The sequence below is a fragment of the Myotis brandtii genome, unplaced genomic scaffold (genome assembly GCF_000412655.1).
Source record: "Myotis brandtii unplaced genomic scaffold, ASM41265v1 scaffold422, whole genome shotgun sequence".
NCBI lineage: Eukaryota > Metazoa > Chordata > Mammalia > Chiroptera > Vespertilionidae > Myotis > Myotis brandtii.
The window spans coordinates 3913123-3925871 of NW_005366171.1; the positions used below are offsets into that span (position 1 = coordinate 3913123).

The 12749-nt window shown below is 36.6% G+C and overlaps 1 protein-coding gene across 1 annotated transcript in view; it reads left to right on the plus strand.

Annotated features, from left to right (window-relative positions):
• The first annotated feature begins 1833 nt into the window (after nucleotides 1-1833).
• The window catches only part of USP47 (ubiquitin specific peptidase 47), a 72066-nt gene continuing 61150 nt past the window's right edge, over nucleotides 1834-12749 (plus strand). Inside the window, exons 1-3 of the mRNA XM_014545885.1 lie at nucleotides 1834-1893; nucleotides 8333-8536; nucleotides 11893-12006. Of these exons, the coding sequence (XP_014401371.1) occupies nucleotides 1873-1893; nucleotides 8333-8536; nucleotides 11893-12006 (339 nt within the window). The 5' untranslated portion in view covers nucleotides 1834-1872. The remainder of the gene's footprint in view (nucleotides 1894-8332; nucleotides 8537-11892; nucleotides 12007-12749) is intronic.

The following is a 12749-nucleotide window of genomic DNA, read 5'->3' on the forward strand; positions in this document are numbered from 1 at the left end:
GATCGCTGGGCGCAGGCCAGCCGGCAACCCCAACCGGCTTTCTGATGGCGATCACCGGCTGAAGGCGGCCTTTGCCCACCCCCCAGCTTTGCCTGTCGCCTGGGTTGCTGATCACCATTCTTCAGTCCTTCCCCTTTCGCCTCCCAGCATTGCGGCTACGTATGCAAATTAACCACCATCTTTGTTGGTGGTTAACCGCCATCTTGGCTGGCAGTTAATTTGCATATCACCCTGATTAGCCAATGGGAAGGGTAGCGGTCGTACGGCTAATTACCATGTTTCTCTTTTATTAGATAGGATATTTATTTTATATATTTAAATGCCATATAACAAAGAAAAATCAACCAAAAAAATGAGTTCGCGTGTCACCTCTGACACGCGTGTCACCTCTGACACGCGTGTCACCTCTGACACGCGTGTCACCTCTGACACGCGTGTCACCTCTGACACGCGTGTCATAGGTTCGCCAGCATTGGCCTAGGAGGTGGAGCTTTTGACGCTGACTGGCATAGAAACCGACAAATCAGAACCTAATCTGGGTTAACTGCAGAGGCAGAACCTAAGGTGGGGGCTGAGGAGGGGTTTAAGGGCAGCAGCTGTTTGGTGTAAGGTGTAAGGTGTAAGAAAGCGTTTCAATTTTTAAATGATCGGTTTGGCAGTATAGTGCATATGGCTGGCTATCAGTCCAGATATAGGGATTATGTATTTTTGTCTGCCAAGAGCATCGCCTCCTGCTGAAAAAGGCTTCTCCCCACCCCATTTAAGCAATCCTATCTATATTAATAAAAGGGTAATATGCTAGTTAGACCGGGTTGACCGGCCATCTTCCATACGTCCTACTTTCTTCCAGACAAAGCCATGGTGGTGGGGGCTGAGGCAAAGGCAGGGGCAATCAGGCTGGCAGGGGAGGGCAGTTGGGGGTGAGATCAGGCTGGCAGGGGTTTAGGGGCAATCAGGCCAGCAGGGGAGGGCAGTTGGGGGTGAGATCAGGCTGGCAGGGGTTTAGGGGCAATCAGGCCAGCAGGGGAGGGCAGTTGGGGGTGAGATCAGGCTGGCAGGGGTTTAGGGGCAATCAGGCCAGCAGGGGAGGGCAGTTAGGGGCGATCAGGCAGGCAGGCAGGTGAGCGGTTAGGAGCCAGTGGTCCCAGATTGCAAGAGGGATGTCCGATTGCCAGTTTAGGCCCAATCCTTATGGGCCTAAACTGGCAATCGGACATCCCTGAAAGGGTGGGCTGAGGGAACCCCCCTGTACACGAATTTCATTCACTGGGCCACTAGTATCTCAATAAAACTGGGGAAAATATTATGTGGCAGAACATTTTATTTATTCACAATTTTTAAGCTACTGCTCTTTGTTGAAATGTGGTTGTTTTCCATGTTATCCTTTACAGTGATAGCACAGATTTTCAGTAACCTTATAAGAGTAATTGAGCCCTAGCTGGTTTGGCTCAGTGAATAGAGTGTCGGCCTATGGATTGAAGGGCCTGGGTTCGATTCTGGTTCAGGGCACATGCCTGGTTCTGGGCTCAATCCCCAGTAGGGGGCTTGCAGGAGGCAGCCAATCAGTGATTCTCTCTCATCATTGATATTTCTCTCTTTCCCTCTCCATTCCTCTCTGAAATCAATAAAAGTATATTTTTAAAAAAATTAATTGAGGCTTAAGATAAAAATTACAAATATAATTTCTGAATAAAATTCTAGATGATGTGATATTTTTAATATGTATTTTGTTTGCAAAAAAAATGTCTTTAGGTTAATTGTTCTCATTTCACTGTCTTACCTCTGTATTTTAAAGAAATAATTTGTGATTCATTTGTTCTCTGTATATCATAGGATGTGTTTTGGAGATGCAGACAAAATATCTTTGATGAAATGAAGAAGAAATTTTTACAGGTAGACTGCTGATGTAATTGCTTTAGTGTGATAATCAGCAGAGCATGTAACAGCATGTTAGTATTTTTATTTAATAACAAGGCATGTGTTGAGTTTTATGCTTGTTTTAACTATTTTACTTCTACCCAATTTTAATAATAAGAAAGTCACCTTAAATGAATGTGTATCTGTCCCTTCTTTTCTAACAAGTGAATGAGGGGGGAAACTGATATAAAAACCACAAGATCCCTTTGTTTTGACTTTTGGGTATATTGTCTCTTTTATGTACAGGCATATTTATTTTCTGAAATATTAATGCTTCTGGAATTAAATTATTTAATAATTTACTGAGTCAAAATCCAGAAATCTTATTTGAAGAATTATGTAACTGTTAACTTTCTGGCAGCCCATTATACACTTCAAACCTAAACTTTCCTGTGCTGTAGCATCCCATTTTAACCTTTACTTAATACATTTTTCTCAGGTCTCTAGCTTTAAGTTTTTCCCCCCTAGTGTTCTTCCTCTGTCCTCTCCAAGTGACCTGTGGCAAGAGACCACTTAGCAACATATCATATTACATCAGAGTTTGCTGAGATGGTTGGAGTGGAGTGGTGTGGAGGGAGGAACTTAAAATAAAATAATCTTGTTTTGTGGTTTATTTTGCCATATATGTTAGGATCCCCATTACTACCCCAGGAATTGTCACTTGTTAAAGTTAAAATGCAGTCTGAGTGAGCCCACTGAATTGAATAAATTTCAATCAGCAGAAGTGTTCACACCATCAATTCTCTTTTTTTAATGTATTACAATGTATTAAACGTGATCTGTGGATATCCAGAAGGGTATTGTGTTAAGGCCTAATTTCTTAGCTCATAGCAGCTCCTTTGTCAAGAAGTAGATAAAATCAACTTATGAGTATATGTGTATTTTTTAGTTTGCAACAATAATGCTATATTATTTGTAATAACATTAAAAGGAAGAAAGTTTTGAGAGAAAATAGATTATTAAATTTGTAGGTAAAGAGGTTCCTTCTTAATATTTTAAACTTTATCTTAATTTTTTTCTGTTAGAAAAATCTGAATCTTGATAACTTTGAGTTTTATTTGATACTAAGTAATGCTGTTTATTTAATATGTGTATACATTTATTTTAATTTTTTCTATCACTATTTATATCCCCTATATCCTCCTCTGCCTTCACCCATCCCTCCCCTCCCAATCACCACACCATTGTTCATGTCCATGAGTTCTTTCTCTTTTTTCCCCAATCCCTTCATCCCTTAAGTCAGTGGTTCTCAACCTTCTGGCCCTTTAAATACAGTTTCTCATGTTGTGACCCCCAACCATAAAATTATTTTTGTTGCTACTTCATAACTGTAATTTTGCCATTATTATGAGTTGTAAATATCTGATATGCAGGATGGTCTTAGGCGACCTCTGTGAAAGGGTCGTTCGACCCCCAAGGGGGTCGCGACCCACAGGTTGAGAACCACTGCAAAGTGTTTTCTACATGCTAATGCCATTCTGAATATATACCATGGATTATACACCTTGTTTTGTGTTTTTCAAAATAAACACCTAGGAAGTATTTTTTTGTGAAACAAAAATTTTGATGTTAACATCAGAGAACTCAGATTTGAAATTAAAACTGTTAAGAATGCCAAGGAGCCTAAATGACTCAAGACACAAACAAACATGCCTTCAGCAGTCTCTGAGATTTTTTAGAACTATCTGTGTCAAACACTTGTAGATGTTCCTAGCAGTAAACCTATCTTTGGAAGAAAAATAAGTTTTCAATGAAAAAATCCCAATATTTTTCAAGGATTCTTCAGACTTTTCTAGGAAATCTAGCTTTGTTTCTGCAATGAGCATAGAGACAGAACACTCTCTTAGTGTTAATATAACTGCTGTTATGTTTTATCCCTTTTTTTGTACTTGGCTAGATTTCCTGTGTAGAAAACTTTGTGCCCCTCAAAAGCTCACCTAAATATAATTAAACTAGAGGCCCGATGCACGAAATTCATGCAAGAGTAGGCCTTCCTTCCCTCTGGCACCTGGGACCAGGTCTTCCCTCCGGTACCCAGGACCCGGGCTTCCTTCTGGCCGCCAGCAGGCACCCAGGACCCGGGCTTCCCTTGCAGCCCCAGCTTTGTCTGGAAGGTAGTCCAAAAGGACGTCCGGTCTAATTAGCATATTATGCTTTTATTATTATAGATGTTTTCCCCAATGGAGCATTCTTTAGATTTTTCTAAAACTTGGCACTTATTTTTCTCTTGTCTGTTTCCTCTTACTCATCATAGAACTCTTTTGACTCAAAAATTGTGCTCCCTTTCATAAATTACGTTCTGTCCTCAGATATCTTTCTTTAATATTGGCTTTAGTGCTTAAATGGCCACCGTCCTCCTTAACCCCCTTAACAACATCACCGTCACCACCCTTCCCAACTAGAGCTTGACTGTGCTTAAATATATATAGGTGCGTTTTTGTTATCTACTGCTATGGAATGGCTTACCCCAAAATTTAGTGTTTGAAACAACTAGTTTATTTGCTCACAATCCTATGAGATTGGATTTGAGCAAAGGCTCAGCTGGTCAGTTACTTTACTTCACATGTATCATCTGAGATCATTACTTGGCTCCATTTGGCTGGTGGCTGGCTTTGGATGGAATATACAAGAAGGCCTTTTTCACATATCAGACACCTCAGTGCTTCACTAACTGGCCACTTTCTCTATGTGTGGATTGTTAGGGCTTCCTCACAGCATGGTGGTTCCAGGCTAACTGGATTTCTTTTGTGGTGGCTGGCTTAGAAGAGGAAATGTTCCTAGAAGTTCAAAAGCAGAAGCTGCTGCTTTCTTTAGGTCCCGCACAGTATTACTTCTGTCACATTCAGTTGGTCCTAGCTGGTCACAAGGCCAGCTCATATGCATGGGAAGAGGAAAAAGAAAAAAAGGAAAAAGAATGGCAAAAAATTTTTAACTATCTTTTAATTCGCATCAAGATGGCAGTACTTCTTCCCCCTCCTCCCCTCCATAAGTAGGATCAATCAGGGTTAGAACTCCAAAGAAATTAAGAAGAAAGCTACTTTATTTTTCTAATTCTAAAAAATGCCATTTTACATTTAAATGTTTTTTAAATCAGCATGTATAATATAATATTATAGAGTTGTTTAAAAGCTATTATAAAATTATTGGTATACTTTATTGATGGTATCCTATAATTGAAAAAAAATTTTATCAGTTACCAAATTGGGAGGTAGGGATTGGGAACTGTGATTAGTGTTGGCAATAGTAATATAAAAAATTTAGATGCAGTTCATGGATGTTAACCACATATTAAATTAAATTAGTAATAAACAATGGGCCAGAAGGTTGGGTATAAAATCATATAATTTACAAGTGACCATATTAGAGCTTTAAAGAAGAGCAGAGAGTTTTGTTTGTTTAAATTATCCTAGAATTGAATTTAAGAGTAAAATGTGATTGACTCAAAAATTCTGCTTGTAGGAATTTTAAGGAAACAAAAGTACACAAAGTGTTATGTAGATATTCATCACAAAATTATCTCTAAAAGTGAAATAAAGTCCAGCCTAAGAGTCAGTAAAATGGAATTGATGGAACAAATTATTAATTCATGTAATAAAATATTCAACTATTATAATGATGAGTTTAAAATTTTTTATCGGGAAAGATTACATGATATATTTATAAGTAAAGAAAGAAATTACAAAGTAGCATTTATATTCTAACCAGTGTTTGTGTTTATAAAGTGTAGGAGTGTGTGTGTGTGTGTGTGTGTGTGTGTGTGTGTAGGAAAACTATTTCTAGGATATACACCAAAACGTTAATAATTATCTCTTGTGTTATGGGATTAACAGGTGATTTTCACTTTTCCTTTACACTCTTTCTATTTTTTAAAAAATGGAGCAAAATTACTTATATGCAATAAATAGAAAGCTTTTGTCATTAAAAAGAATAAAAGGCACACATGGGATTAAATTTTGTTTACTATTGTACATTTATGTCTTCAGATAAGATTCATTTGGGGATAATTTCCCCATATTTTTGGGGTGAAAGGTGAGGAGGCTGGAGTGCCCGTACCTTGTGCTCATGTATTTAGGGGGAAAACTAGGAACTGTTAATGTCTGGCTATTTGATGTTGCCACATCACCATTCTTAATGCTGTGTCAGCACTTCTGATTTCTGAATTCTTAGGGTCATCTTCCTTGGACGATCAACTCCAACTTATCTGAAGCTTTGAAAATCTGGCCACCATATATTTTATACCTTGAAAACTTGAACCTACTTCTGAAGTATACTATTGAAACTGTAAAAGTGGACCTTTATAGTTGAAATTTAGTTGGCTCACTCTTTTATTGTAAACCAGTTTTTTAAAAGGTCCACTTTGTGGTTCTCAGTTTTGGATTGAAATGTGTAAAATAATTCATTACATGTTCAATATGACACCTTAAGTTTATAAGTAAAGCTTTTTTCCTTTCTGAGAAGTATATTAGTAATGCTTTTTTTGTTTATTTATAGAAATGTATTGTTCTTTTCCCTTTTAAATGGGTTATTGTTGGTAATTATTTTGATGTGTCTGAAATATATTATTAGCCAATCTGTTTTAAACATTGTACTTATTTTATAACAATTTATTTTTGTTCTGAAATAATTGGATTAAACTTAACTTCAGTAATCTTTTGCAAACCCAAAATTATATATGGCAGAACAAATAATTGTATCATCCCATCAAACAAGCAAACAAACCTTGTGGCTATTCTCTCTTTGATACTAGCCAATGATAATAATAGTTCTTATATAAAAACTAGAGGACCAGTGCACGGATTTGTGCACCGGTGGGCTCCCTCAGCCTGGCCTGTGCCCTCTCGCAATCCGACATCCCCCGAGGGATGTAGTAGTGTGCGAAGCAGCAGGCGGCCAGGGAGGAGCCTGAGCCCAGGCTGGGTGCCTTGTTGCTCCTGCACATCCCAGCCCTGCTGCGCCTGCTGCCGCGGAGGCAGGAGAGGCTCGTGCCGCCGCAGCTGCACTTGCCAGTGGTGAACCCTGCATCTGGCACCCATTGGTCAGCTGAGAGGCGCTCCTGCTGTGGGAGCGCACTGACCACCAGGGAGCAGCCCATGTGTTGAGCGTGTCTGCCCCCTGGTGGTCAGTGCGTGTCATAGTGATCAGTCGACTGGTCATTCAGTCATTTGGTTTATATATATAGATGGATAATATAGAAGTAACAAGAGGTATATTGTAAAAAGGAAGAAAAGAAATAAGTTCTTGCATACAGTACCAGTTTGTACAGTTCATAATTCTGAAAAGCCTGTCATGGGGATAGTGAGAGGTCCTCCAGTTAAATAACTGCTGCATTTTACTTTGATGGAAGTAAGCACAATATTTACATAATCAAATTTGCATATTAAAATACTATTCTGGATTGAAGGAGGATGACATTGGAAAAGTTAAATTTCTCAGGAAGCTATTGCCATCATCTCAGTGCAAGATTCTGATTGCAAACAGAAATAAAGAGAAAGAATAAAAATTTGGTGATAGTGTGAGGTGAAGAGGAGGAAGAAGACAAGAAAAATGTTCAGCTCTTTGGTTTCACCAGATCAGTGAAGGTGCCATTCATTGAGTTGGGCATTTTAGGAGAGGAAAGAAAGAACTTCTTCCACAAGTATCCAATGCATAGCCTATTACCCTGTGGAAAATGGTAAAGAAAATCAGTGTCCTTCAATAGCTTGAGGGGGACATAGCTTCTTTGAAAAAATGTTCTTTAATTCTTTGTCTTGATAATTACTGAGAAATGAGGAAGGAGAATTCGTGACCTTAACTTTCTTCTACATTGGTAATTTAAAAAAATGTTTTTCTTGCTTTTTAAAACTTCTCCCTCTGCTGGCTGATTTGTTTGGATAAGCTTGTCAGCTCCCAATACATTGATAATGGACTTTTTGGACATCTGGTCTATGGGTACAGTATCATAAAGGTCTGGAGGCCTGGTTGCCTATGTCCCTTAGTTATGGCTTTTGTAATCTTAAACAATCCTCACTGCATTTCTACACAGTTCCCCTTACTATTTCTTCAGGAGACTTATACATGTTTGATTTGACTAGCAAGGTAATGAAACATTTTTAAAGATCAGATTTTTGTTATTTTCAACTGAAAATTGCTTAAGTATACTGTCTTCATAGTTTGTGGACCACTGATTTATATCCTTAAAAGGTAAAAGCAAATATCTACAAGAATGACTGTTTATTTTTAAAGATGCCCCAGTTTTTCCAAAACAAGCAAATATGGTGCTTTATATATTTGACATATCCATTAGATTGTTTCAGACATAAAATAGTAATACTAGCACAAACAAAATAATATTTGTGAAATTTTTTAAAAACATTTAATCATAGAAAAATTAGGCTATAAAGATAAATAATATTTGTGTGTGCTTTTTAAATTTCAGATAGAAAATGCTGCTGAAGAACCTAGAGTCTTATGTATAATACAAGATATTACTAATTCAAAGACAGTGAATGAACGGATCACTTTAAATTTACCAGCTTCTACTCCACTCAGAAAGCTCTTTGAAGATGTAGCCAACAAAGTAGGCTACATAAATGGAACCTTTGATTTGGTGTGGGGAAATGGAATCAATACTGCTGATATGGTAAAACCCTAGACTTAAAGCATCTTCTTTTAAGTGGCTAATAATATTATCATAATTATTATTATTGTTATAAATGACTATATTTAATCCTGGAGCCCTTTTTAATATAAGCAAAACTGTAATATTAAGAGCCCATGTGCCACTCAATACTTGTATCCCTCTTCATCTCTTTGCCTTCATTCTAGATTCAGTATTTGCTTATCCTAAAGTTAGCACCATCATTTTTTTATTCATGTAAGATGACTATCATATTGTGTCAACTACAGAACACTTTCAATATTTACTGAGTGGAATGATGTTCCTTTTGTATTTTTTAATGAAAAACATGATATAAAATTGTGTATTTTATAATCTAATTTTTGGAAAAGAAGAAAAGAGTGTATATAGAAAGAGAAATGACTGAAAGGATATACACACCAATGTTAACAGATTATTATGTACCAGATACAGTGATAGGCCCCTGATCAGGAAGTTTGGTGGTAACATGATGTCTACTTCAAGGTTCTCACAGTCTAGTTGCAAAGACAGATGTATCAACAAATAATTACACTAACATGTTTTAAATACTATGTTATAAATTTACCATGAATACAAAGAGGAGGCATTGATCAGTTTTGCATGGGAGAGTGTAAATGAGACTATGGAGTTGGCTCTAACTGCACCATTAGAATAGTATTCTAAATAATCTTTTTTATTTCCTATCTCTCAGTCCAAATTCACTCTGTATACTACTTTGAGAATTTAGTTATTTTAAATTCTAGCACTCGTGTCACCTTTCAGTTTAGAAATCTTCAGTGACTGTTCACTGTCCGCCATTAAAAATCAGACTCCCTAGGTTAGCATTCAAGACAAGCTACAGTTGGTCCTTTAAGTCTTTGTAATCTTAACTCCCAGATAATGAACTAATTTATTTTCTTAACACAATTTTCCATGTCCATGTTTTTGTTTATATTACCTCTTTTCGTCCTATGCTATTGCTACTCTTAAGTTTTCCAGGAAATACCTGTAATGGCAAATGAAATTAAATGTGTCTCCTGTTGGTATTTGGAGGGCATAGTTTTGATTGGCTCCATAGAAGAATACAAGGTATTTGATGTTACCTTTAAAATTCATGATATTTTGCTTTATATTCTGTAATATATTTGTTTTTTTAAAATACAGAACTAATATTTTAACTTAGTCAAATTTTTCTTCTGAAATTGGTAGTCCCACAAAGTATACAAAGAGAAATAATATTTAATCTGAAACTCGGAATACTCCATGTACCATGTAACTTCTAGTGTTGCCTCTTTTTCAGTTTCAAGCAGTGATGGGGAACCCTTTTGGGCCAAGGGCCATTTGGATATTTATAACATCATTCGAGGGCCAAACAAAATTATCAACTTAAAAATTAGCCTGCTGTATTTGATCCAACATTTAATGCCTAATGCCTTGACGGGGCCAGACCAAATGATTTCTCACGCCTTATACGGCCCTTGAGCTGGACGTTCCCCACTGCTGGTTTAAAGGATAGTCTATACTGTCATATACGCCTACCCAAGCCCTGTTTGTATTTCACATTTAAGAAGAAGCCTTACTTGATGTTTCCTCATGCAACTTTAAAAGTAATATCTTTCTCTTTTTCCTCCTATTCCATATTTTCTTCTGCTGTGCCACTTATTAGTCTCTTCTTATTGTAGGTGTTATTCATTTGTGTCCTTCCATTTGGTAGAATGTATTTTGGTGGCTAGGATCTCATAGTATTAATTTTGTATCCTCTATAGATATTCCCCTTAGGTTCTCAAAAAGTGTTTATTAAATTAACATCTACGTAGCTTCATATAGCTCTGAGTCAGGATTACTATTCCTCTTTCTTCAGCTATGGCTGATCTTAAGTACTCAATTTATATATTTGCCTACTCTACAGTTCTACAAGTAAACTTTCACCTGTTTACTGCACAATGCTAGATGTATGCTTCTCTGAAAACCTAGCCCATTTAGCTACTCACCATTTTGTACACATAGACACATTTATTGAGGTAAAACCCCTATATATTCGAGCTATATCATCTGATCTTTTATTCCCTGCCAGGGAATGTAAGGGACCCTAAGATACCTTTCCTCTTTCTATGTGGCTTCTCTTAGCTTCAGGTTTTCTACCTCCTGTTTTTCTCAAGGATTTCTAGAGCCAAAGATAAGAAATAGATTATATAGTTTATTTTATTTGCTTAACATTTATTTTGTACTCACTAGGTACCTAGCATTGTTCTAACACTAGGCTCTATACAAATATAATCTTACTTAATCCTTACAACCATTTTAAAAGGTAGGTGGTGTTATAGCTTCATATTACAGCTGAGGCATCTGAGTGTTGGGGAAGTGAACTAACTTTAACTTGCCCGAAGTCACATAAATATCAAGTGGAAAAATCACTTAAGTTAATTTTTTTGTCCTTAACATACCTGTACTTTTATAAAATGTTACTTTCCTAAGAAATAAAGGCTTTTCCATAAAATAAGTCCTTCTAAGGAGACATATCCATGTCTTTAAAACATTAAAAACCATTTCTTACTATAACAAAAATGTTTTAAAACAAAAGAATAGAGTGTTCATCTCATCATTCATTTTTCTTAGCAATGGACTGGAGTGTGTGTGGGTGAGCAGGGCTTGGAGCATGTTGAGCTCCATCTCTCATTCACTATCTAGAGTGAATTACAATGACAGCTGGGATTGAAATTGCCCTAACAGATAAAAGAGTTAGGTGTTTAATTTCCAAAGGAGTGATCACTTTTATCCTCCTGGGATCCTTTGGATCCTGGCAGTGGGCTTAAAATAGGTATCATTTACTAAGAGAGGATTTTCCTTAAAGGGGCTATCTAAAAGTGCCCATTTTATTATACTACATAATTATTTTGGGTTGTTTAGTGTGTTGCTTATCTGGGAATTCTCAATAATTCATATATAAAAACATGATTTTAGTTATATAAAACTATCTTTAGTTAATTTTCATGAAAATCCATTAAATACTATATTGCATCCATTTTAGAGAACATAAAGCACAAATGTTTTTAATTCTTTCTTTGTGTAATACTTTACATTAGTTCTTAACTTTTTCTCTTTTCAGTTTTTTAGACATTGAGAATGGGAGCATCTGGGATACCTAGTTAGTATATGCAGTGTCACTGGGCTTGGCCATTCCAATACATGAGTAAATGAGTTAATTCCAAGTATAGATTAGTGGAATTCACCAGAACCTTTAAAAAAATTAGTGGAGCCCAATAATTGTAGATATGTGTCCATTTGCATATTACATGTTTTATTTTATTATTGTAATTAATGTTTTTCATAATCTGAGATATTTTACTTTATGTCCGTAGGCTCCACTAGATCATACCAGTGACAAGTCTCTTCTTGATGCTAATTTTGAGCCAGGAAAGAAGAATTTTCTACATTTGACAGATAAAGATGGTGAACAACCTCAAATAATGCTGGTAAACTATTTAGAAAGCCCTCTATTCATAATTTTTGTGCACTGTCACCTGCTGCTTGGGAAGCAATTTTCCAAAAGGAGGAGGAGAGATATGTTTTATAATTTATGTATAATAAATTACTCTTCTATTTTATGTTGGTTTGTTATAAGTGTATATGTTCACATGGTTACACTGGACATCCATAGCGCTATTGTTTGTCTATTTAGTCTGTTGCCATGCTGGAAACACAGGTTACCATCTTTAAGACCACCAGGACATCAGGGACAGGGGTAGGTCTAGGATAAGTTAAAATGCTACAAAGATCGCCTACTGTATTTCAGTGGCCTTTCCTCTGGTTAAGCATTTGCTTGATTGCTGTAAATCTTTGACAGTTTTGCCCCAGGTTTGTTGGTAATTTGGAGAAGGACAGACCCTCAGAATTCTCTACTGTCCCATTTTCGCTCCCATTCCTTGCCGCCTTTGGGGGAATGACTAGTTTGTAAATTATTTTATATATTTCTATTCTTTTAGTGTTTACTCCAATTCATATTTTGATATGATTTTCTGTCTGATCTAATAGCCTTAGAGACGATCCCAGTAACTCCAATTTGAGGAGAAAACCTGGTGTGATTTAACTGCTATTTTATGGACTGAAGAAAGGAAGGCTCCAAGAGTTTATGGACTTTTTCAGAAACCTTCTCTTTAATGAAACTTTCTTTAGGAAAAGTTCTGTTTGATGCTTTTCACTTAGAAGTCTATTATGA